Genomic DNA, 25,367 nt, shown 5'->3' on the forward strand with positions numbered 1-25,367 from the left:
ATTCCATTTAATTAAAACCCACCTCTGAATAATCATAACACAAATGCAAGTGCATGAAACATCAGATAAGGAGTCCATATTTTTAAGTATTAAAAGAAGAAATACTACAGGGAGCTGAAATAAGTCTTTATACCTTGAACGCTCCTCAACATCCAACCCTGAGATAGACCTTTGCATTTTAGAGCTGTTATTATTCTGCCCTCCATGATACGCTTATAAGAATTTAAAGCACTCCATACAGAACTATTCAGAATTATGGACACTCCGAGCACACGCTGCTAAAGCAAATTTTACTATGTATGTGACATGAAATCTGATGCTGTATTCATCCAACATAAAAAAAAAGGCACAAATTAACATCCACAGGTATTAGAAACTTGCATTTTTTCTTACCATTTTCCTAGCATAGATCACCACAGAAAACATACCAAATGTTAATCTGCCCTAAGTATTTTAAATAAATAATATCTATTGGCAATTACTGACAAAAGGACAATTTTAAGTTCAGTTTCCCTTTTAGAAGTGTAGGTGACCAAATTCCAAACTTTTAAGCACCTTAGAAGTTTGCCATGTCAACCAGGTACTAACCAATAAAATGTAGGTAACATCTGTCACATTGGTGGTTAAATTTCTGCTCTCCATGTTATTACTTACAAAACAGAAAACTATATACATATATACTATATACAAGCATGAGAAAAAGCTTCTAGCCACACCTTCTATGAAGAATTCCATGTAAAGCTGGACCTCACTCCCTGCTTTGACACACAGCAGTCTTCCCTCAGAATCACACTGCCTACAAACAGCAGAATTGCTTTTTTTTTTTTTCTCATGTTAAACTTTCACCATTTCAGCTGATTGCTTCACACAAAGGTGCCATCTACCAGCAAGTTAACTGTGTAATAAGATAAAGTTAGAGCGAAGGGCAGAGATACAAATAAACAATTATTTTACTATCTTGACAATATTACAATTCTTCTGATTTACTGTAAAATATGAAAAGAAAACATTAAGGGGTGTCTCACTAGATGTAGATAATGTGTTTCACAAGGTGTGATTTTCAGTTCCCTTCCCACTTTCTTTCCACAAAGAGCAACACTGATTACTTACAGTTAATTCATCGTCTCTGTTCCCGCTAGGCTGTTATATTTCAGAACCATCTTTGAAGATGCTATTTACTGAATTAATCAATCAATCCTACATATGTTAATACTCAAATACTTTGGTTTGTTACATCAAAGAGTCACCACCAAGAACACACGCTATATTATTAACCATATCACAAGTAAATTGTCTGTTTGATCGAGAACATACAACTTCTAAGACTTTCCTAGTAAATGTGCTTATTTGATCATATGACGAGTGGCTTTCTTGAGATCAAACAATTTACAGTTTTAACTTTTGGTAACACAATGCATTGTTTCAAACAAGATGATGTCTCTCCCTTATTTTACTTTCAACTCACTTCCTTGAGAAGTACGAGAGACGGACCGCTTTGAGGGAATCTGTTTCTGTATAACATCTATAAACGTTACCTAACAAGAACAATATGAGTCACACTTCAGTATTGGTAAATAAATATTATCAGTACCTTGTATACATTGTATAACTTAAATGCTACCTGGCTGAGTCTTATTACTTAAGTTTGGATTTTAAGTCTTAATTGCCCACCATGATAAACATTAAAAGTTTCATATTCAGTTAAGCATGAATCTGATGCGTGTCTTTGTTTTGAAGTAGAAATTGTACAAGTGTGAACTGGATAGGAACGTAAAGCTGCAAATTGCTGGGCAAACACCTAAATCTGCAAAGACAGACAAAAGGGTAACGGGGACTTTGCAGGGAGGAAAAAGGACATCTGATCACATGGTGAAATATCAAGGACAAACATATAACCAGCATCATATGTTTATAGACTGGAAAAAGCGCTTAGAATATCATACAAAAAACTATTTACGTGGCAGGACTCAATTTGTGAGACATGCTATCACTAACATCTTACTTCATGCTGATAGAAATTTTTAGAAAGGCTCACTAATTTTCATAGTATTGCTCCTCACGTGTAATAAGGTAAGCTGTGAAAACGTAAGGACAGCAACACCTTTCACGTTTGTGAACCAGAAGATACAGTACCTAAATGGACTTGTTTATAATTGTTTACACGCTGTTTTCAAAAACTGTTTTGCTTTCACATTCCGTGCTATTCTTTCACCGTGCTCTTAAGCAGCAACAAATTTTTCACACTGTTTTTGCTGTGCCTGGAATAATCTAAAGAAAACACATAGCTATACAGTGAACGGTTGCCTGTAACCCTGAAAGACATTTGATTGCAAACAACCTGAGCCTTAGCAAAGCACAAGCAGCCATGAACTTGGTATTCATTTGTGCGGTACTGAATTATTCATACTGATGGAGAAGCCCTGGCAGACATTTGTTTATTGCTTTGGTAACCTCCTATGTGAAGTTGGTGTAAGTGAAACACCTTTCGAGGCTATTTGAAAAATGCAGCAGATATCTAAGGCTTTTAAAGCGCTCTGATAAGAAAGCTTTAATTTAATGTGTCAGTGTTCAATATGTCAGAGCTCAAATATTCTCTCAGAAGGAGCCTTAATGCATATGCATTATTAATACTCTATCTGAGGGAACAGATCTATTTAAGCTGAATCTGACCAATGTCATTAGTCACAGAGTGCAAATTTGGAAATAGGTAAGAGAATAATTTTCACGTAGCCTGTGTCACATACCATTTTTTTTTATAAAATCCAGAAAACCAATGAGCTATCTACAATTTATGTAGCTTGCTTAATCTAAAATGTTACATACGCACACCTACCAGGCTTGAGAATCAATGAATCTCAAGACTATTTCCCTTCAATCAGATGATGTGTTCCATTTCCCTTGAGTTGAACAGCGCGAATTGACATCTAATTGAAACAATTTTTCAGAAATATATTAGCTGTACCTGAGCTACTGTGCAAATTCCTCAGCCACCTAAAAACTTAATACAGAGGAGACAAAAATAATAAATAACAAAATAAATCCTGTTTTTAAGGGCTGTACACCTTTCATTTACAAAATCTTCCCTACTTGGATATAGGACTGAAAAAGAAATATTTCAGATTCATTAGCTCCACAGAATACATCTGTACCTTAATCATCACAATAATCATGGGTTTCTCACTGACGTTTCAGGCATGATGTTAATATTGCGATTTCAGTAAAAATGTCAAAGCATACACAGCAATCATTTTACTTCTGAGGGTGACATTTTAACAAGGTACATTAAAAAAGGCCAGTCTCTGTCGGCAAGATGTTTTCATGTACTTTTTAGTTTGTGAAAAAGAGATGTTGAGTAAAGCCTAATTAAAAGGACATTGTTGCTTGAGGTTTTGCAATATTTATCCCATGCATTTTGAAATCCAGCAATACTAAACTCAAGTAGAGGCCATGAGCTAATTAAGTCTGACTCTGGGCAGCATACTGAAGTAGACAAACTTCATGCACTCCTTCCAGCTTCAATTCTTCTTTGGTTTCATTTTTAAGTGCATTTCTGCACATTTTACTATCTAGTTTGACATTGGCAATTTTTAGAGTAAACTACAAAGCACAGTGAGAAAAGTAACAATTAAATGAGTGAACTGGGCATCACTCAGGACAAATCAGCACAACATATGGCATTCTATATTACATTAACAGACTCAGATATTAAGTTAATATGAAAATGTAATACGTGGCCTTTCAAGGAAAAGGTCTCGAATGCCACTGTGAGGGTTACTTCATTCAACTGGCTCCATGCTCTATCACAATTAACAAACATTAAACTAACCACAAATTAATATTTGGTGGATGGAAGTAGAAGTTCGGTGTCCACATGAGATGTGTAATAGTAACTGACATCTTTCCCCTAATTATTTATTCTTTCATCTTATAATGAAAGAAAAAAATGAAACATTAGAGCAATGACGAAAATAGCAGTTGCCACATAGAACATTAAGCCTGATAATTAGCCAAGTGAGTAGTTCTAAAGACCAAGTAATACAGCTGAGGTATATACACTCAAATTAGAGGAAGACTATTTCAGCATTCAACAATGTCTTACATTAAAGAGCTGCTAGCATAAAATTCGTTGACAAAAGATGTTATTGTGTGGTTTGGGGGGCTTTTTTTAAGCAAACATTAACAACAAAAAAAAAAATCTGTTTGAGAACTTTCTAGAAAAAAAAAATATTTACCAGCATTGCAGTGTTTTGTGTAATTTGTAGGTATGAGACATTCCTTCTGATTACTCTGGTTCTTTTTTTCCCCACACAGGAGAAAAAAAAAAAAAAAAAAAAAAAAAAAAAAAAGAGTAGATGGAACATTTTACTAGAAAAATGTATCAAAATTGTCTTGCACTTGCAACCAGTTTTTGAGGTTTTAATAGTTAGCAAGCAGCAAATAAGCCATGCACAATCACATAGCTGACAAACTCTCACTTAATACAAGTCTCTAGTGCGGCTGAGTAATTTGGTGCAGTAATTTGGCTGTACATTTCTATTAATATTATCTTGGGTATGAAATGACTCTATGCTTAAACCAATGCTATTCGACACGCTAGATTAAACAAGTGCTCCACATTTAGTAAAGTCTTTGCAGTACTATCTTTAAAAAGGTGCTTATTTACCCATACAGCTATAAGCTCATCTATTATTATTAATAGAGTTCCAAGAACAAAGTAGCAACTGCCCCAAAAAAATCAACCACTACTGTTATTAAGCAGTGATTCTTCTGAGGCAATAAGCCATTACCGTCTCACTGTGCACCAGAAATTCCACTCACACCAATGAGAGGGAACAGGCACACCAAGACCAAACTAAAGCAAGTGCAATATGTGAGTTTCTGCTAAAACATATTCCAATTGTGTGGGAAAAACATTTTGAACTCAGAATCCAACCAAAGTTGCAGCTTTGACAGTTTGACCGCAATGGTGATGATGCTGCCTCAATGTCCTACCTCATTTTACTTTCTAGAAAAAACAAAGCTCCCAGAAAACCAGAGCTTTTCAGAGTGTACAAAATACACTATAATAAGAAAAAAACAAAAGGAGAACAGTGCAAACTTTGCTTCATCTTTGGAAATAACTGTGAAAAGATAAGTGGTGCCAATACAGCTGTGCTCCAGTTCCACTATTGCTGAGAACTTAGTGCTTTTGCTGGCTCCATCAGTCATCTTCACAAAAGTACTTGGAAAAATAAAATGGAGACGTTGTTCCATTACGTATTTTCTAAATAAAGCAGCAGTCAAAAAAAAAAAAAAAAAAAAACCCTACTAGTAACAACAGAGCAAGCCAAAAGGTAGAATATTTTTGATGGTTTGTTAAGATAGTTTTCTTACAAAGTTAACTAGTATGAAAAGTAGCACTCTGAAAATTGCTCTCAGATTTCTAAGATTTGCCATATCAAGTGTGCCAAATGTATTCTGCCCTTCAAGCTTAAACTAAGCCCAGTCTGCAATCCTGTGTTCTCCTCTATTTCATACTTCATGAATAACAGAAGCTCTCCATATCCAGAAACAAATTCTCCTCTCAGTTACACCAGAGCAGCAAAAGAATTACTGAGACAATTTCATTGGATTTAGGTCTTCTCTATGATGAAAAGATTTTAACAGCATCTTTCTTGAAATACACTTACAGGTTTGGGAACCAAAGTAAGGTATCTTTACACTAAGTGCCTTTTCAGCAATAACTATAATCACTGCTGCTCACTGACCAATATAAACATCTAACCTATGAAAGTAAAAATGCAGTGTAACAGTTATGCCAATGGGGAGGGGGAGAATTCTTAATTTACAACTCGTAAGAGGTATCCTAATCTGTTGTTTAGTTACATTCTTAGGTGAAAACTTGCAGACACCTGATTTCATACAGAACACTATCAAGAAGGCAGCAAAAGTGCGCTGAAATTTCTGTCTGGAACTGTAAACAACATTATTCCTGATAATCCAGCAAGCATCTAAGTCAACCCTTCTTAACTGTGTCATATTTGTAGTCTCTGTAAAGTTTAGAAATAACAAGAAGCACTTTGCCCAAGAAAGTAGTAATTATCATTGAGTATGATGAATAACTGCATACTTTTAATCATGGCTACTCTTCAGAGCAGAATGACACTACTAGAGCACGCAACCTACTCCATCAGCAATAAAACCCCCAAAAACATCTCAAATCAACCACCCAGTTGTTCAAAACTTGGCTTCATTTATTCCCAAACTCTTGTACCTTAGCACTTATTAGAATATCATTATTGCTATATACACAAGGCACATTTTGAGAGAGCTGCTGTGGGAAATATGCTATAAGGTCAAACCCCTGTAACAGACTAGATGAAGATATAAGAGCTTCATAAAGTACAAAAGCTCCACATTTGAATCTCAGTGGTTAGAAAACAGCAAAGAAAAAGCAATGGCTGATGCAAATCAGACCACTATATCATGTTACATGTTAGTCCTGGCATGTAGTAACTCTCCTCCAGTTACCATGCTTCTGCATTTCAACCTTTAATCACACTGGAAGAGGTTAACCCAGAGGCATGGGTTTACAGGAGGGATGATCAGCTGTGCAAGACAAGGCTGGCACCACCATGCTCACTGAGAAGCCTCAGTAGCCCTAGTGGAATGAGTACCACAATAACCTGTCAGCCCTGCAGGCCCCAGTCCCTCTGCTCACAAGGCAACTGGCAGCAGCACCTTTCCTGCAAAGACACGTCTAGGGGCAACGCTGAGAGGAGGTGAGTGAGGTTGAGGGGCTTAGGCCCAGCCCAGCATTAACTGGGAGCATCAGAGGAGCTGCACATGCATACACAAGAGATGGGAATGTCCTCAGGCACTAGAGACCAGATTAAAAAAAAAAAAAAGGAGAGGGCAAGAAAACATGCCTGCACAGAACTGAAAAGATATTTGAGAATTAAATGAGGAGATGCTCCTGGGAGAGAAAAAAAGAAAAAGAAAAAAGATAAGAAAATAGATATATATTCTTAGTGATCTTCTTAACATTTCTGTTCTTGGTTTTCTGGACATTTTGCACACAAGTATGAGCCAGGAAGTCTGAAAACCAATCAATAGTTGCAGAGCTAAAGCTGAAACATCTGACTTCCTTGTGATTTCCATGCAAGTTCAATTCTATGTTTATCTAATTATCAATAACGACACAGCAGCAGGGAGAGCGCACAGACAGAAAGACAGGAAAAGGTGATGTACGCAGCTTTCTGCATACTCAAAAAGGAAGTCTCTTCCCATTTCCCACTACAATATCAGTAAGTTTTTGCCAAAATATGTCATCTCTGTCTTTGCTAAAATGAGCAAGATTTTTATGGTTAGAGGGCTTCACTGTATCTGTCTATCTCTGGCTGTCTTCCCTTTTATTTTCATTTAAATCATTAACACTCATCAGACTGAGGTTTTGAAGAAATATATATAGCTTATAAGCAAGTTTCAGTCGTATCAGCTCATAACAGCCTTTTTCTCCACTTCACAAACTTTTGCAATCACATCCAAAAAAACCTTTATTTATCCTATCTCTTTATTTTCACAGAGACAACCTCACTCTCCCCCGCACTTTGTTGTTTATTTTTTTAATAAAGCAATACTTTATCATCCAATTCCCTTGTTCACATCTTTTATATTCAGTAAGAATATCTGAGGTGCCAATAATAATAGTTGTCTTTCCAACAAGAAACAGAAATGGAAATAAAGCTCACGCTGCATGACAATAACGTTACCTGCAGTGCTGCATTTCAACAACTTTGAGAAGTCTAAAGCAGTCTGCTTCTTTTAGTTCAAAAAAAAAGAGGAAATCAGGCTTTTGAAATGAGATGTAACAAGTTGAACAACTTATTCCAAATTCTAAAGATTAGATTAGTTAAAAACTACCTAGAAAAATGCCAGAATCCCCTCTATCAAGTCCTCAGCATCATCTTTCAAACATGTAATACAACTACTTGAAATTAAACGGGAGGGGAAAAAGTTAACAGAATGGTATATATTTGTCACTAAAATAATTAATACTACTCCCGGTTGCTTAAGACAGCATTACACATAGTCTTAGCAGCAAATTTGGCAATATGTAGTGTAGAGTGCCCTCTTTCTTTTACAAGAGGAGTTTCAGGGAAATACCACATTAATGAAGATGTGTCAGCACTATTGTTTTTCAGAAGGTCAAACAAAACAGATAACTAGGCTGTATTAAAAAATAAAACATAAGCATTGTAACTTAAGAAGCATTCCCACACTTGAGTAATGTGACTTTATTTAACACAAATACTTACAGAGCCATCTGAAATTGTTCAAGCCATTTTTTTTTCAAATCTTTAGTTTTGCAATAAACTTCTAAACCATTTTGACCTTGGGTATGAATGAGGTAGAAGCCATAAGACCACTGCAGAAAAAGATAAGCAACACACGTCACCAAGTTATGGAGAACAAACTTAAAAAGAAAAAACTATCTCTATGTTCCTTAATAAAAAACCCACATCTCCAAAACACCAAGAGCACACTATTCTGTTGACATGAGAATAGCTCATTCAAATGCTTTAACCACATCAGAATAAACTAAGTTGAAATCTCTAAATATTCATCTCGGTTTGTGGATAATACATAAAACTTCGTAAATAAATTGTGTATGCACATTCTAAATTTCTGCAAAAAAAATTCTTAACTGCTGCCAGAACTATATATATTCTACATGAACATTATTAACAAGCATTTACCTTTTTATTTTCTTTATCAGTAGTGGGGTTATTTGTAATTTTGTATTTCTGAAGATCTATTATTTCCTTCATTTCATAATTATCACCTCTCCGTTTGCAAACAATTACAGCCAGATCAAACAAGAAGATATGCCTAAGAAAATACAACATAAAGAGAGTTAAAAACATTCCAGATAGCCAACACACCAAGTCTCATCTTATAAACCTTAGCCTGTGGCTCCTAAAAGCTTCAACAATTTAACTACTGAATATCAAAACAAGAAACACTGAAAGTAATCATGGTAGAGATGTAGATTATCTTACATGATAATGCAATAGCTTATTTCCCAAAGATAACTTCTCCTCAAATTCACTTTCTAAATAGCAATGGTCTCTATGAATGCACAGTGAAATTAATGTGATCTCAAGAATCACTGATCTAACCTCAAATATGCAAAGAGAAAGTCACTTCACAGGCATTTTAATAGCAAACACCAGAAGTCATGACATCACCTGTCTTGCCTTGCACGTTTGTCTAACGTAGTTATCCTTATCTCCCCATCACCCTGAGGTCTTCCATACTGTAAGAGGGAATGATTCTGAAACAGAAATAATATGCTTGATTCAGTACAGCAAAAGTGGTAAGATAATACACTCAAATATTACACCACTCACTCCTTTTACCCCAAAAAAGGGCTTTTCAGGTCATTGCCATTTGAACTAAACACAAGGACTGCTCCAAAATTAATGCCTCATTTTATTATGTTGGTCCTTCACATTAGGGGCAGATGTTGGAGGTTGAACCTTCCCACCAGTATCCTATTATGTTTTGTTGCTTTGGAACTGATAACAGCAGAGGGGCAGTCTGACAAAATGGATTCAGACCTGGAAGCACGTAGGAGGTAAAGGTGTGTCACTGAATTCCTCCATGCAGAGGAATGCAGATTTTTCCATATTTGTCTTCAGGCAGGAAGAATCTTGTGCATTTTACAATCATCTGAATCACTGTACAAATACAAACATTTATCTACCCAAATCTTTGCAACTACATATAGACCCCCAGCAGGGAATTACAGAATTTTAACAGAATTACTTGCAGAAGTATCTGTCATTCTAGACCAAGCAAATCGTACTCGCACATTAATTTCACCAGGAGCACTTACTATATTATACGAAAGGAAGAAAAATAGACGTGCATCACTGCATTTGATCAAATGTTATTAAGAACTGTATAAGCTAAAACTATCACATACCAAATTCTCTATTGATAGTTGAAATTGTCTAATTTCACGGAGTGTTTCATTATCTCTCTTCACTTCATTTACATATTGAGCCAAGTCCTAGAGCATCAACCAGAAAAAGGAGAAAAAAGTCCAGAACAGACCACTTCAATACATTATTTCAGCACATTTATTTCTAGTTCTGTCTTTGGCTTATCTTCACATTTAAATAAGTATATACACACATAAACTCAAATATATACATACTTGGTGTTCGTGAATTATCAGTCTGCCTAAATATAGAAAAAAAAGCCCCTGCACATCATACATCAAATATACAGGTTTATTCATTTTATCTGTTCAAATCCAAATCCTGTTGCAAGAAAAGGACAATGTACCATTTGGTTTTTGTTGCATTTGTTTTTTTTTTAAAGGGTTCACTTCTTCTGTCTTATTCTAAAAACTTAAGATGGAAATGTAATTTATGCAGTAAAGCTGTGGCCTAAAGAAAGCAGTCAACAACATTCAAAAACAGATAATAGAAAAGAAGGTAAAAATAAAATATAATAGAAAACATATATAATGCTCCTCAACAGCAAGGATTTAATTTATGTGAAGAAATGCATATTAAGAGTGACATAAGAAGCTACTGCACAGTAATAGTGTTGTACAGCAGAGAGAAGATATTACACAGATTTTAAAAGCACCCTTAAGGCAATATACTACTTGAAGTCACAGGTTGAGATCATTATTGTCTCCCTTACCAGAGCACATAACATAGACATTTCACTAAAGACTTTAAAAAGCTTTGAATGTGCTTGAGTAATAGTGACAATTTGCTGGAGCTTCTCTGTTTATGGCTAGAGATAAGGAGCAAGCAGCAGTGGTAATTGGTGAGGTCAGGGACACTGAGAGCAGTGGTTAGAAAAGGTATTCTGATCTTCACAACTTGCTTTTACAGTATCCTTCAACATGGCTACAAATTTGGGAGGGTGGGAAAAGGATACATCTTTCTAATAAAATTTTAATCAGAATCTGAGAATAGCTGCAATTATCATGCCAGTTCCCTGAAGGAATGCAAGCAGGATACAATCACATCAGTCCTACAAGAGTCGGTGTAACAATTAAATAACCTCTTGATTGTTGCTAAAAGACATTTGACAGTCAGATTTCTTTGCTTCATTTTCTTTCCAGGATGCGGTACCATCTTCTTGTCAGTTTTTTTTTCCAAATATCATTTTCAAGCAGACAAATGAAAACCTTTAGAAGCAACATATCTGTGTCACATGGCTACTTCTACTGCTCTGACAGGGCTTAGTATGAGAGGATATGGTTTAATTAGGAGGAAACCGATGCTGTGACCTTTGTGAGGAAATGCCAGTTCCCACGGAATTATTTTTTATTATTATTGGCTGGCAGGACACAACTGCCACAGTCATTCTGACAAGAGTTTTCTTAATTGGTCTTAATTTGAGTCCAGCCATCACCAGAAACAATGAAGCACATAATCAAGGGAAAATAATAATAATAATAATAATAAAATAAAAAAGAACAGAAAAAAAAAAAAGCCACAGTTATTTTCCTAGCCAATTATCAGCAACCAAGATGTCTGCCTTGCCACCAGCTGGAAGCAATGCTGGTGCCAACCCCATTTCAGGCATCATCCTTGGGAGATTATCACTCAAGTGCTCTCTGCGTTCACTGCACAGAACTGGGAAACAAAAAGAGGAGCCAAAAACCTCACTTGTGGAGCTTGTCTGTATTCTAGGAATTCAAGTAGCAGCATAGGCAGCTGCGTGATTGAAAACTTACTTATTCTGACTTCTGCATCTCCTGTGGACAATATAGATTGCAATAGAAGGAGATATGACCTGTACTGTATTGGCTTTCCCCACCACAGAATAGAAAAAAATTCAATTCTACCACATGAATTTCACAATTCATATAGTGAGGCCAACTGAAGCAGAAATTTCACCAGAGGAACACAAAGTAATATTAAGGCAGTACTGCCCTTCTATAAAGCATTTCTTTGTGCCACTTTCAGGTGAATGTACACTGACAGGTAATGCACCGAAAGAAAGATACCACTGATTTCAAGGGTAAAGCCACAAAGATCATAGAAAAGAAGTCTTTTAAAGAAACGTGTCTTCACCTCAATGGGAAGCCACCAACCTCAATTATAATTGGCTTAGAGTTATAGAAATAGTCCTACATTTTGAACCAAGACCAAATTTAGTGAAACACCTGCTGCTTACCTCAGTACATGACAGCAAAGTGATAAAAAAGGAAACTGAAATGAAGAAGCTCCATTTTATATATGTTCCCTTCAGAAAATTACTGAATATGTCCCAAGACTTGGGGAAAACCTTCAACTATGTTCTCACAAAGTACACAATGACATGAGCAAACATCTATTTGATCTGTTGTGAAGAACATTATTTTCCAGGAAATACAGTTATGAACCACCATTTTAAATGCCAACATAGACAGAAATACTTCATCAGCACAACTTACCTTCATTGCATCGAGCGCCAGTCTTAGATTTGCTTTCTCCATGGGGTCTGTAGTGTGCTTTACCAGCTCCTATTGACAAAAGTAGTTAAAACTTCACACCCGTTGTCTGCCAGCTGAAGACTGAAGTTATTACTCCATGCACCTTCCCTCAACATCCACCAATCCACTCCACCCAAAAGAAAAAACTTCACACCTTAGAACAGAAAACACCACCCAAGAATTCACATTTTTCTTCCCCACTGCGACCAACTTGCAAGCTAAGCAAGGACTGTTACAAACAAATAATTGGCAAAGATCAATTAAGAACGATATAGTCTAAACACCAATACTTGTATTAATGAACAATCATTAGAAACTAATTTGGCCTACACAGCAATTAAGCATCGCCAATTGGATTATTAGTCAAGTCCATTTGCTCACTGCTACCCAGTGTATAATACCTTTCCAAGGCATTCACTTGGAGTGCAGACAGGGATGTATGTTACCAATAAGATCTCAGGTAACTGGATGACTACCTAAAATGTCACTATTTCGTTACACCTATGACAAAGCTGACTCAGAGGACACATTTAAATCACAAATAAATATTCAGAAGAATTTTTTTTAGCCCCTTCCCCTTTGGAAAATAAAATGTTTTTCATTTTCTTCTGAAGTTAAGAAAAAACCTCCTAGGGAAACTGAGCCTTTGTTCTGCGTGTTTTTAAAATAAAATTATACATCCCAGCTAGCAAAAACAAAAAAACTCCTTAAAATCCTATGAAATAAAATAGCATTTATATTTCAAGTTACAATTTTAAGAGTTTTACTGGATTTTTTTTTCATTTAAATTCTATAATATATATATATTTACAATGTATCGTGTTATCTCAATCTTTAGAACATAGCGACACATTGTATTTCATCTTCTCATAATATAAAGGTTGATTACATAACTACAGAATCCTAGAATTGCTCAGGTCAGAAAAGACCTTAAAGATCACAAGTCCAACCACAACTACCCTAAGTTTAATAACCCGCCGTTAAGAAGCTGTGTTTTTTAAAAAAGCAGTTTGGTCATTTGTTTTGTTCTGAATTTCTGTTGATCACAACGTTGATGGCTCAGAAATATTTTAAAAATGTTATATACTAAATCCATGCTGTTCCACAGAGTCAAAATTTTACTATACATGCGAGCAGTAGATCTTTTTTAAAACGACATTTTACAAGCATCAGCAGGGTTGACAGTCTCATATAGTAATATATTTCTTTGCAGCTGAACTAATGAGTCTCCTGGCACAGCTATCAAATTAAATTTATAAGACTCTCCACCCTTATTACAGGGCTAACTGTGAGAGCTTGCGCTCTGTGGGTTATAACAAGAAGCATTTCAAAATAAATATGGCTTTATTGTAATTTATGACAGTAGAAAAGCATCTTAAAAGTATGCTGTAAGTATACTTCAGCTTCCTCGTTGGGAGATAATGATCCACATTTCCAAGAGCCACGATTATAGCATGGTACTACTAACAATTTTAAACATTCCAAGAATGAAAGGCTCGAATACTGGGAAACAGCTGTGTTTTTTCATCATTCTCAGATATGCGTTAGCTCTGAGGAATCATCCCTTTAAGAAAACCTGCTATTCACTGGATTTTATTTCATAACAAATCAGTCTCAAACCTATAGAAATGTCAGTTACCTGCCTTTGATAAAGGCTTTAAGCCTTTATCTTATAAACCAGTGATGATAAACAATCAACAGTCCTGTTATTCAAAAATAAAATACCTGGAGCAGAAGGTGGTATTTTAGCACTCTTTGCATTGGAACCACTAAAAGATCTCGCAAAGTAAATTTCCCATTATTGGCCCTCTTGGAACATTCCTATTTTGAAACAGAAGAATAGGTTAGGACAAGAGTTTAAAAAACTAAAATAACAACCTTTAATTTCCATGAATATCATGTTAAGTGATACATTGGCTATGGTAATAATTTCAGCAAATTTGAGATAAAGGCTTTCAACAAACTGGAACAAAACAGTTAATATGACAGTAAAATCTGAACAAAGACTGTGTCTAGACATTAGTCCTTGAGTATTTCAACAACAGAACAAAAGACATGGAAAAAACATCACAACAGACGTTAGGCATAGGATTGAACTGGAAAAACAAAAAAGACATTGCCCATTAGCAGAGTGAAGAAGGCAGACACTGCAACCACTTTAAAAAAAACAAAAGACAGTTTTGGAAGCAAATGCTCCTGAAAGCCATTGCTGGGCAAACAGAGGAGATGACTAAGAATATTCAGAACAGATCTGCTACAGTTATACCAATGTCTGAGTTTCCTGCTTTCTCCTCTTATTTAACAGTTTCAATATTTTTAGCAGCAAAGTGGAAGGATATCCACAGCATGTCTGCATACAACACCAGATAGCAGGTGCAGCTGATGCTCTTCAGGGCACATCCAGCAGGAACCTCATGAAGCCATCAAGGTAAAAGCAAAACCCTGCAACTTGAACACACTAACTTGGGACATATTAACCCTAAGTGCCAGCCAGTATCCCAACTGCAAAGAACTAAGGAGAGGGTCTTGGTAGGCAGCAAGCCCTGAGAAGCTTCAAGAGAGGCTTATTTGGCATAAAAGTCTCTCCCAACTTGAGTTATTCTGCTCTCAACCAAGCTACAACAAACAGAAGGATATCAGTTCCAAAAATAAATCCTAACCCAACTACTACCATTGGAAAGCTTCACTCCATCATTCAGAATTGCCAGGGTCCATATCTCAACAGCTAAACATTAATTTGATGAGAGGCTCCAATAAATTACAAGGAAAAGAAGATACACTAATTCAGTTTTAATCCACTAGGTTTTTTACTTGGATGAAATCAGTACATAGTTATCAGAACGCATATAATACACAAACATGAACATACAAAAAAAATCTTATACCTCTAACTTCAACTTTACATCTTCTTTTGTCTTTGAAATGTTGTCTAAGCATGATATGGCTGTTTCCACTTGACTGCAGTACTGTCCATAAATAACCAGTCTAAATCAAAGTGAGAAATAAAGAATAAAGGGTATGTTCACTTATTTTAGGAAAATTATTGATGTTTTTCACCCAAAAAAAGACAATCCTCTTTTCAATGGAAGTAGCATTTACACATGCAAAGATCATATGTAGCCAGACTCCAGCAATGAACACAATGAAAAATATTCAGAAAAATAAAGTTGAAAGCTGCTTTCAAAGTGCTGTAAAAATCACTGCAACTTCCTTTAACATTCACATGTGTATGCTGCAATAAATGCAGGACTCATTAAAAGCAGCATAACCACTGCCTAAAACATCATATATTTACAACACTGGATTTCCAACAGTGTAGTGAATAAATTCTCTAACAAGTTTATTAGGATTAATTGTGCATATCCTTTAAAGAACTGTTAAGTTATCATAACTGATCCATCTCCAACAGTTTCTATCAGGTGAGCTTTCAGATCCAAATAACGGTGTAAATTAAAACAAATACCCAGTAGCTGTCAACAGAACTAGTGCTTTGTGGAAGAGCCTGGTTTTCTAACAGTATTCTCCTGACCCTTCTTAAAGTGCTTCTGTTAGTCCCATTGCAGGGTTCTGCTTTGTTATAGTTCCTCCATGCATTTATTCAGATGATTCCTTCCCTATGCTTCAAAATCCCTTTTTGGCCAGTTCCTATGGCTTTCCTTTTGGGCATCCTAAATTCATTTATCCCCAACTGAATCTTAGCCACTCACAATTAGTGATGATACTGACTAAACACCACTTCTGATTACTTTCAGTATGTGCTACAATGCTGGCCCTACATCCTCATCCTGCTGTTTCCCTTTTGCATAGTAAATTTAAGTTTGAGATTTCTTCTCAGTGTCCTTCCTTATATAGCACACATTTCAATACTACTTTCAAAAAACAAGTGTTTTCCAGAGCAAGTTCTTGTCCCGTTTCCCTCCTAGAGCAACATCAATTCTATCAGCCTACAGAATAATTCTGTCCTTCTGTGCCAGAAAAGCTGAGATAGAGGACCTCAAAGGCAAGACTGTTTATGGACAGTCTGGCAGGTCCTCCTCCCTCAGAAAACAACCTGTCAAACATTTTCCAGATGCTACCGCTCAGTTCCTCACAAGCCCATTATTATCCCAACAATCCTCCTCCCCATAATCCTCAAGAGGATCCAATTAGATCTGACCACTCTTTTACACTCTGGACCCAGAAACTCATTTTTAACCACCCAAGGGGTTACTTTGAGCTAAGTCAGCCAGTAGACCACAGCACAGCTTTTCAGCTAAGTATCACAGGTCTGCAAGTTCACCCATATAGCTCAACAGTTGTTCAGTACAAAACCACAACTTAAAAAGGGGTTAAAAATATTGGCAACTAGCCTACAGGTTACGATGCACTCCTGTGGCTATCCTGTTATTAGTCTGGCTATTTTTGTTAGTTTGAAGGTGAAGAATGCTTGATTCACTGTGCTGTGGGCAAAATAAAACTATTTAAGTTTCATTCAAAATGTAGCTGCTACTTGTCTATAGATTCACATAAGCTAGAAAAGACCTCCAAGATCATGTCCAATCACCAGCCTGACCTACCAAGTCCCATCACTAAGCCATGTCTAAATATCTCATACATCCAAGGAGAGTGACTAAATCACTTCCCTGGGCAGCCCATTCCAATGCCTGAACACTCTCTCCACGAAATCTTATCACCAAACTAAACCTTTCCTGGTGCAACATGAAGCTGTTGATATAAAACTATGCAACAATTCTGCCAAAACTGTAATAGATGACATTTTGACTTCCAGGCTCATAACACAAAATATTAGCTTTATAATACTGACGCTGAATTCAATTTTAGATTAGAAATACTCATCATAAGTATAGTAAAATGATGTTACAGATTGGGCATAGGTATCATAATTAGTACGTAAATCTTACCTCTCCTTGTAGTTAATAAAAATTTGATACAAGTTCTGATCGTTTTTGTTAATAATGGAATCACTGATGTCCTGTGTTAGACTCCTGTGAATTTTCACCAAATCCTTAAAAACAGTGATGAGAAGGGGGAAATTATTTGAAAAACAGAACAATCAAAGTTCTAAAAATAAAATTAAGTGGCTTCATCTTAAATCCATTAATCGAAAAAAAACAGGAAAACACATCATTTGGGATTAGAACCTAAATTCGAGGTTTGCACACCTTCCATACACTGCAATAAAAAAAGCTGAATTCCATGAACTACCTATTTAAGACTCATTTATTCTGGTTTGGAACACGCACTGTTAATTCATCTTCATTTTGTAATGATAATTTTAAAATTAAGCAAGTCAAGTAAATGCTTTAGTGACAAGATAAAGTAATGATTCATGTCCCTGAGCTGTGAAAAATTAGTTTTGTACATTACATTGGTCAATTAGTGATGTTCTAGTGCTAAGTTAACTGCAATCGTAATGAGTTTCCCAATACAGCAGACAACTAATGGCTGAGAGAAAGACACAAGTGCTACAGAAAGATTTTCTCCATGAACACGGTAGAAAAGAATCTCAGTTTGCAATTATATAAAAAACCTGTGTGCTATTATAGATGATGTCAGCCTTATACTGTATGGGTGCTGTCAGGGAAGTCATAACAACTTAAGTCAAAGCAGATTAAAAAAAATTCTGTAATCAGGACAATTACGTGTTATGCAGACCTCTGTAATGAAAAACAGGAGAATGTTTATGAAAGCTGCCAAAGATTGTAAATGAGTGTAAATGCAGTAAATGATACATTACAAAAATACACAACATTGAGTTCTGAATTAAGTGAAACCATTTTGCTTCACACTGATGGAAACTATGAGTATCTGTACGGTCAATCACCTAACAGCTGATGTAGCAGAAGCTCAAACCCAATCAAATTCAGTTGCTACCATTCATGCAACCACATCCTCAGAATCTTAAACCCCAGCATATAGAGACTCTACTACAGAAATTCTTTCAGATGAATGTACTGCAGCAGCACATTTTTTTTTCAGGATTGTACAGAGACTCAGCTAAGCAGCAAACCTGAAATAAAGTTGAATGTTAAATAATAAAATGCCTTTAAACTTCTCTCTCCAATAAAATCACTTCACTTTTTAAATTCAACTTATGCTAACATCATTAAAAGTTAATGAAGCACCTTCAGTATGTTATGTTTATTTCCACCTCTCCTCTATGCACCTCAAACACATGCAGAGATGCACGTACAAAAGCATCTTGCATGCATACAACAGAGGTGTACAGATGCACGCAAATACACAGCCATATGTACATTTTCAAGGATAGAATTTTGAATTCTGAGCCCTGATGAAAGGCACTATTTAGACTGGTGAACAGTGGTTGGGGCCTTTTTCCATAATAAAACGTATGCTGACATCAGTAAATAATTTTGTAAGGCTAGCATCCTCATATAATCCATATATAAGGATCACATCACCCTAAAGCAACCTTTTAATGGTGGAAATCTGTCCAGTTTTGAGACTACCACAGCTGCTCTTCATGTTGCTGTTCACTGTAGAGCTTGAAACAGCTATTCTTAGTTTAAAGTGAGCTTCCACTGCCCTCCAGCCTTCCTTCTGAGGAACTGCTGCAGAGACAAAATCTGAGCAGAGAAAACACTTGCACGTTTTTTTTTTGGCATAGGTAAGTCCTACATTTCTGCCAGTGTTGCCAGATGCCTATGAGATGTTAGCAGCTAGAAATAACTGTGATCTTGTAAAACGCATTTGTTTTCAATGCAAAGGGTTCTCTAAAGGCAGCTGATATACTCTAAGACAAGTAGGTTACTGATAGCTGTGGCAGTACTTTGGACTAATGGCCAAAGACAAGGAAATAGTAGTGGAAATAGTAGCTATTAAGATTCACAATGAAAACTTTAACAGAGAGACAAATATGGAAAGATGTGAGGTATCACCTTATGATTCATCGGTTCAATAACTGCTATAATTTGACTGCAGTCAGGTTGGTACTAGCTCAGCAATTAAAATATTTCCGCAGAGCAGGTTCCATTGAATAAAAAAATCCCAAACATCTCTCCTCACAGCCCAGAGAAGCTGCAGGACATTCCAGAGATAGCCAACACAAATGATCTTTCATAGGTGATAAAGGTTTCATGTGTTCTGTGGGCCACGCTTTGGGGATCCTTCCTTTACAGTCTGCCTCATAAAAGAACAATCCTTTCATTTCTCTCTGTTAAGAGAAGTTTCAGATCACGTCTGATGTCTTTCTTTAATGTCAGATAAAGGAAAGATATCTGCTGGATACTTATATCAACTACAAAAAAAGTATGTAAAAATTGTCATGCTATTGTGAATAGGCCAAAAATAGGTGGGACAAAGCGATAATCACAGGAAACCTTGAAAAGTTCAGTTAACTAATGTCTCCTAGACACTTCAGAGAATTTGCTGTTCCTGTTCAGTGCCAGATACAGAATCTAAAAGTTATTGGAACATCAAAATGTCTGCAATGACAGACCAAGCTAGACACAAAGATTTGCAGGCTCTCTATAGAAATCCTATAGAAAGAACTGCTGAATGTTAAATGGTAAGTAACATAACAGCAACTATTTTACACACTCATTCAAACAGTGGCATATTTTAGAAATCAACCTATCTTCTGTAATTTACCCTCTAAAGGAAAAAAATGATCCTGATTGGTAAAAAAAAGTGGTTAAACTTGCCATCTGGTACAAGTACTCTTGTACAAGAGTACTATTCCTCACTTTATTCCATGAAAAGGACTAACAAAATAAAATAGTGTGCATACTCTATTTCATCAAGTACTCTACAGCTACATAAATCAATTTTGCACTGCATTTCAAATACCCAGTTTATGCACTGACATAAAACAGAAATATACCATAACCAGATATGATTCTTAAAGCTCTGTACTAAATATACAGTTACTCACAGGAATGTTGATGAAAACAGTTTCAAACTCTGATGCTGTCAAAAATCTTTTCAGTGGGACCATAAAAAACTGCAGGGAAAAAATACATACATTGACTGTGTTGTTATATTCTCTAGAATGCTATAGAAGCACATACGTAATGCTTTTGTGAAGTAGTAATACTTACTTTCTCTATTGATTCCAGAGTTTCAGTATATTTCTCTTCAGTTTGTTTTATTTCAGCAAGACAACAACTTCTTACATCATTCTCGGTATGTTTCTGAAATTACAATGAAGCCAAGTTTATGTTATTAACAGGCACCCAATGGATAATTCATTTGTTTGTTTAAAACTTACAAATTAGGATAACTGCTTCCTGAATTTTTTTTCAGCTTAATGCAGCCTCCAAAGATGATAGTAGTAACAAAGAACATTTTAACGCTCAAATAGCTGATAGCTTTCAGACTTAGCCTACTGAAATTCCACATCAAAGATGTACAGTGCAGTATAATGCAGCAAATAGCAAACCATATTTCAACTGACCATGAGCCGCACACACATGCTGTTCTTAGGATAGCTTGGCCACACATGAAGAGTAGAAAACTAGGTGAAAAGTTTCAAATCATATAGACACAAAGCTTCATCACTATCTTCATCACCTTATCACCTTCACCCTACTGTGTTTATCTCTGTATGAATCTACAAGCAATTCCTGCAACTTGAACAGGCTCCTTACTCCCAGAACATGGGTATTTGTTGTTCATCAACTGATAGGAGTGATGGAAGCAAAATCCTGGGATTTCATGTAAAATATCTGACTTCGGTATTGTTCTCATCTAACCCAAATAGAACGGTCCCACAAGCACTTTTGACAGCATTTAACACAATTTTCTATTCATAGCACAAAGTTTTGCAATTTTGGTGCAGTAAACAAAAGGAGAAAAGAAAATAATAATGTGTACCTAACAGTACAAGAGAAGGAAGAGAAAACATATCAGAATAGTTTATTTTGCAAGATGATGATGATAAATCAAGGGTGAGAGAGACAAAAAGCATTATGGCTGCTGTCACTGTCTCTTAAAAGCGTAGGGTTCTTCTAAATGTCTGCATATAGATTGTCCTGAGCTTATCTTTTCCATATGCAAGGAGTTCTTGTAGGAGTATTCAAATGAAAGAACTGTGTTAAATCATCGTGTTAGCACACAGCGCATTTATAAACCTGAGATGAAATTATCACAAAGCAGAAATAATTATCACATTCAAGAAAGCTCCCAGAGCAAAGCAATTGTAATGTCTCCATTCACTATGTGCTGGGAAAGAAATAGTTAGCTGTACTATGTTTTCATGTTTCATTTATTTTCTATTAGAAACAGTCTCTTCAATCTGAAGAATCCAGGCTAAGATGCAATCCAATTTAAAGTGTGTAAATTCTAAATTCTCTATTAATCGTTTGTTAGAAGGGCGGATAGGCAAGAATAGCATTTGTAATCAGAGAGAAGCAGAGAAAGTTTACAAACTGTCAACTGTCAGAGATCATAAATTAATACAGTAGAAAAAACACCCACATCTCCATTATGTGAATTCCAAACCTTTTGAGCTTCAATATAAAATAAAAATAAAACGATAGTAAATAATCCCTACTACTGAAATGCTTCTATAAAACAACCTACTTGCAACTGAACGTGACTTGATTAGATACGAAGGTTTTTTATCTCAAATCTCATTCAGTTATTTCCCAAGTCTAACATTTTGTCACTGAACAAAAGCAAGCAAGAAACTTATAACTAACAGGTTTCTCCAAAAGTCATCTTTGATATTATGCGTACTAGCTGCAGAATACTGCATGAGCAGAAAAACAGACTTGAAAACATTTATACTTGAAACTATACAGTTATAAACTTTAAAACAAATCATTACGCTACCCAAATAATTTCTGTTTGGGTTGTTTGGGTTGTTGTTTGTGGGTGTTTGGTTGGTTGTTGTTTTTTAAATATAGTAGTAACTGCAAAAGTTAAAGACAAATCACACCAGGCATCTTTTACACCTGTGCTGCAAGTACACAACTATTTCACTTTTGACATTTTGTCAAGATTAATTGTCAGAATTACAACTGAAAAAAAAAAAAAAAAAAACATTAACTTATCTATTAGTAACCGGTAATCTGATATCTGGCTAAAAGAGACCACAAAGTAGGAGATAACGCACTGCACACAACAGATCCACATGCAATTAAGCAGGAGTGAATCTGAGTGAAACCAGCTATAAAGAGGTAATTTCACAAACATCAAATAATCACAAATAATCACAATTGTGCAAAAAAGGTCTGAATTTAACAACATACAGGTTGCTGTGCTGCTTCATCTTTCATTAGGTCTTCGTAAACCTCCCCACCTTCATCTTCTCCATAGACACAATCATACAGATCCTCATCTTCATCAACACCAGTTTCACTGAAAGGAGAAAGAGTAGGAAGTAAAAACAAAAAAGAAAGCTATGCAGCACAGGCAAGTTACAATGCCAGCTCTGGAAAAGAGCCTTTCTTAGAGGAAAATAATTGTTGCAGTATACAGAGAGATTAATTAATGGAATTATCTAGTGAAGAGAATCCATAAGGGAAAATTAAGGCCACCAACTGTCTTTCCTCGATAGATTTAAAAATATTATCATATGAAATCAACACAATACTGAAGACTGAATGCATTTACAACCACATAAAATCACTTAGGCATGAAAAGCAACTTGTTGTAACAGTTCTGTCAAGACATAACACCCAGCCCCACTCTTCTCTACCCTTTTCCCCACCACATCCAGAGGCAGGGAAGCTGACACTTCTTACTGCCTGGCATTCCACTGCAACGCAGGACAGCGGCACAGGCTTCCTTTCTACCTGAAGGAAAAATTACCTGAAGGTAAAATATAGTGAAAACTATGGAGCAAGCAGCTGATAGTCTGTACCTCCATGCTATAAGCAACCTTCAGCTACCCAAAATGATTAAGTGCCCTTTCCTATTTAAAATCAAGTATTTAAAATATATATATATATATATATTCAAAACAATGCAAAAGAGGTACTATTACATAGCCAATATAATTAGCTCTACATAAAGTCAATGCTCAACTCTGCCCTCAGGTAATTTACCTTCATTAGAGTCAGCCCTGTAGGAGTTTTGCTTAATTTACACTATGACCGTACACAGCCCATAACACCTCTTGCACACACATTTCTTAGATTACATCTACAAAACAGCTAAAAGATAAAAGTAATCTGATCATAATAATACAAAGACTTGCTCAGATTTCCTAATCATTTGGGGATTTACTCATAGGAAAATAACACTGAAATTCTTCTGAGTGAAAAGGAAAAGAAAATGAGAATCAATCCACTCAGGTACATAACTACAATTTATAAAGGACAATTATTACTTGTCACCATCATGGCAGACCTAAATTAAAAAAGCAAAAACCAATATCCCCTTTTTAATTAAAATTACATGTTCTATAACATAATATAAATAATAGCGTGTAACTGAAATCCAAAATCTTTCATTTAACTCAAGGTTTACAACATACTCTATCAAATCAGGAAGACATTTGTAGACATCTTCATCATCAATGCTTTCTTCTGTAGGGAAGGGCCTATAGAAAGAAAAATACTATAAATTTGTATAGTTGCAAAGTCATTTTGGTTTGGCTTCTCTAGTTTTCATACAGATCAGTCAGTTCATCAGTGTCAAAATGTTTTATGCTCCCTTCTTTACTTAATAAGAACTAACATTTATATTTAGGTTTTAAATACAGCTTGATACTTCATAAAAACCCATTCACACAAGACAGCTGAATTAAAACATACAAAGAAAGTGGAGAATTTCAAAGCTAAAGGATGCAATTTTTTACCTCCTCTCACAGCCCACCATTAGAATTCCCAAAGTTAAGTTTGATTGACCTGTTGGGTGGTTTGGTTTTTTGAGTTTTGTTTGTTTCTTTTTTACAACAAGAATCTCACTAACTTGGCAGTTTTGCTTACTTCTAGAAAACAGAACTGGGAGAAAATCTGTTCTTTATATAGATTGTAATCCTGACTACTGATCTATATTATAATTATCACAAACATTGTACAACACTAACTACTCATTTGTTCACTTCTATGTTTCAGCTTCAGGCACTTCAGAAAATGTACCAGAAAGGGAGAATTCCCTTTAGAATCAATTTCCAAATAAACTACAAGACAGCCTTCTGCTGCTTCTGGCAGATAATGCAAACCACTGATAAAAAAAAATACCATGCCTACCTGCATGGCCCTCACACCAGCATTTCCAAGGAGGACCATGCAGGAGGCATTATTCATACCATTTACTAGGCCAATAACGTACCTTATTCCTGTGCCTATTGCAATAGGAGTGCGAGAAAGTTTTGAGAGTGTCTCTATCACCTGGAGAAAAAGAAATTAACTGCGATTAGTTGTAGAATAGAAGCATTAAAATCCTACTTTCTAATCACAGCATATGATACAAGATGACACCAAATCTGGTTGTGCCAAATACTGTGTGATGTGTACTTCCACAGGTTGCCCACAATGTGATCTTCAGTGCTTGTGTACTGACAGCGGTGATGGAAACACAGAGAAACAAAGGGGTATTTCTTACAAGTTTCAGTGCTACTAAAAAAAATATATTTAAAAAGTCGATTTAGAACCAAATCATGCAGTAATTTTAAGTTAAACGTGTACATTAACTGTATCAGCCTCCCTCATTGTTCTGGAGGTTTTTGGCTTTTTTTTAAATCTACAGAAACATTTCATTTGAGCGTTCCCAGAGGCTGACCAGAAGAGGGAGCCAGAGGACAAGTGGAAGAGCCCTTTTCAGGACTCGCTTGGAAAGATTTCTATTAGCTAAACAGGAAATTAAGCTATACATTCGAGTCCATAAGCTCTGTTTATTTTTAGAAGACTGCAGCAGTATGAGAGATCTCATTCTAAGAAAATACTTCCCATAAGTGCTCAAGGTT

General features: G+C 35.8%; 1 protein-coding gene across 2 annotated transcripts in view; it reads right to left on the reverse strand.

The window, feature by feature from the left end:
* VAV3 (vav guanine nucleotide exchange factor 3) overlaps positions 1-25,367 on the reverse strand; it is a 145,750-nt gene that overhangs the window by 64,316 nt on the left and 56,067 nt on the right. For both annotated transcript variants that reach the window (XM_072343297.1, XM_072343296.1), the window contains exons 3-15: positions 24,734-24,792; positions 23,934-23,999; positions 22,705-22,813; positions 20,551-20,643; positions 20,385-20,453; positions 17,392-17,495; positions 15,376-15,475; positions 14,216-14,311; positions 12,452-12,520; positions 9,971-10,057; positions 9,231-9,316; positions 8,739-8,871; positions 8,298-8,407 (exon numbers count right to left, since the gene is read on the reverse strand). In XM_072343297.1, the coding sequence (XP_072199398.1) occupies positions 8,298-8,407; positions 8,739-8,871; positions 9,231-9,316; positions 9,971-10,057; positions 12,452-12,520; positions 14,216-14,311; positions 15,376-15,475; positions 17,392-17,495; positions 20,385-20,453; positions 20,551-20,643; positions 22,705-22,813; positions 23,934-23,999; positions 24,734-24,792 (1,181 nt within the window). The remainder of the gene's footprint in view (positions 1-8,297; positions 8,408-8,738; positions 8,872-9,230; positions 9,317-9,970; positions 10,058-12,451; positions 12,521-14,215; positions 14,312-15,375; positions 15,476-17,391; positions 17,496-20,384; positions 20,454-20,550; positions 20,644-22,704; positions 22,814-23,933; positions 24,000-24,733; positions 24,793-25,367) is intronic.

This window comes from Excalfactoria chinensis, chromosome 8 (assembly GCF_039878825.1).
Source record: "Excalfactoria chinensis isolate bCotChi1 chromosome 8, bCotChi1.hap2, whole genome shotgun sequence".
NCBI classification, from domain to species: Eukaryota; Metazoa; Chordata; class Aves; order Galliformes; family Phasianidae; genus Excalfactoria; species Excalfactoria chinensis.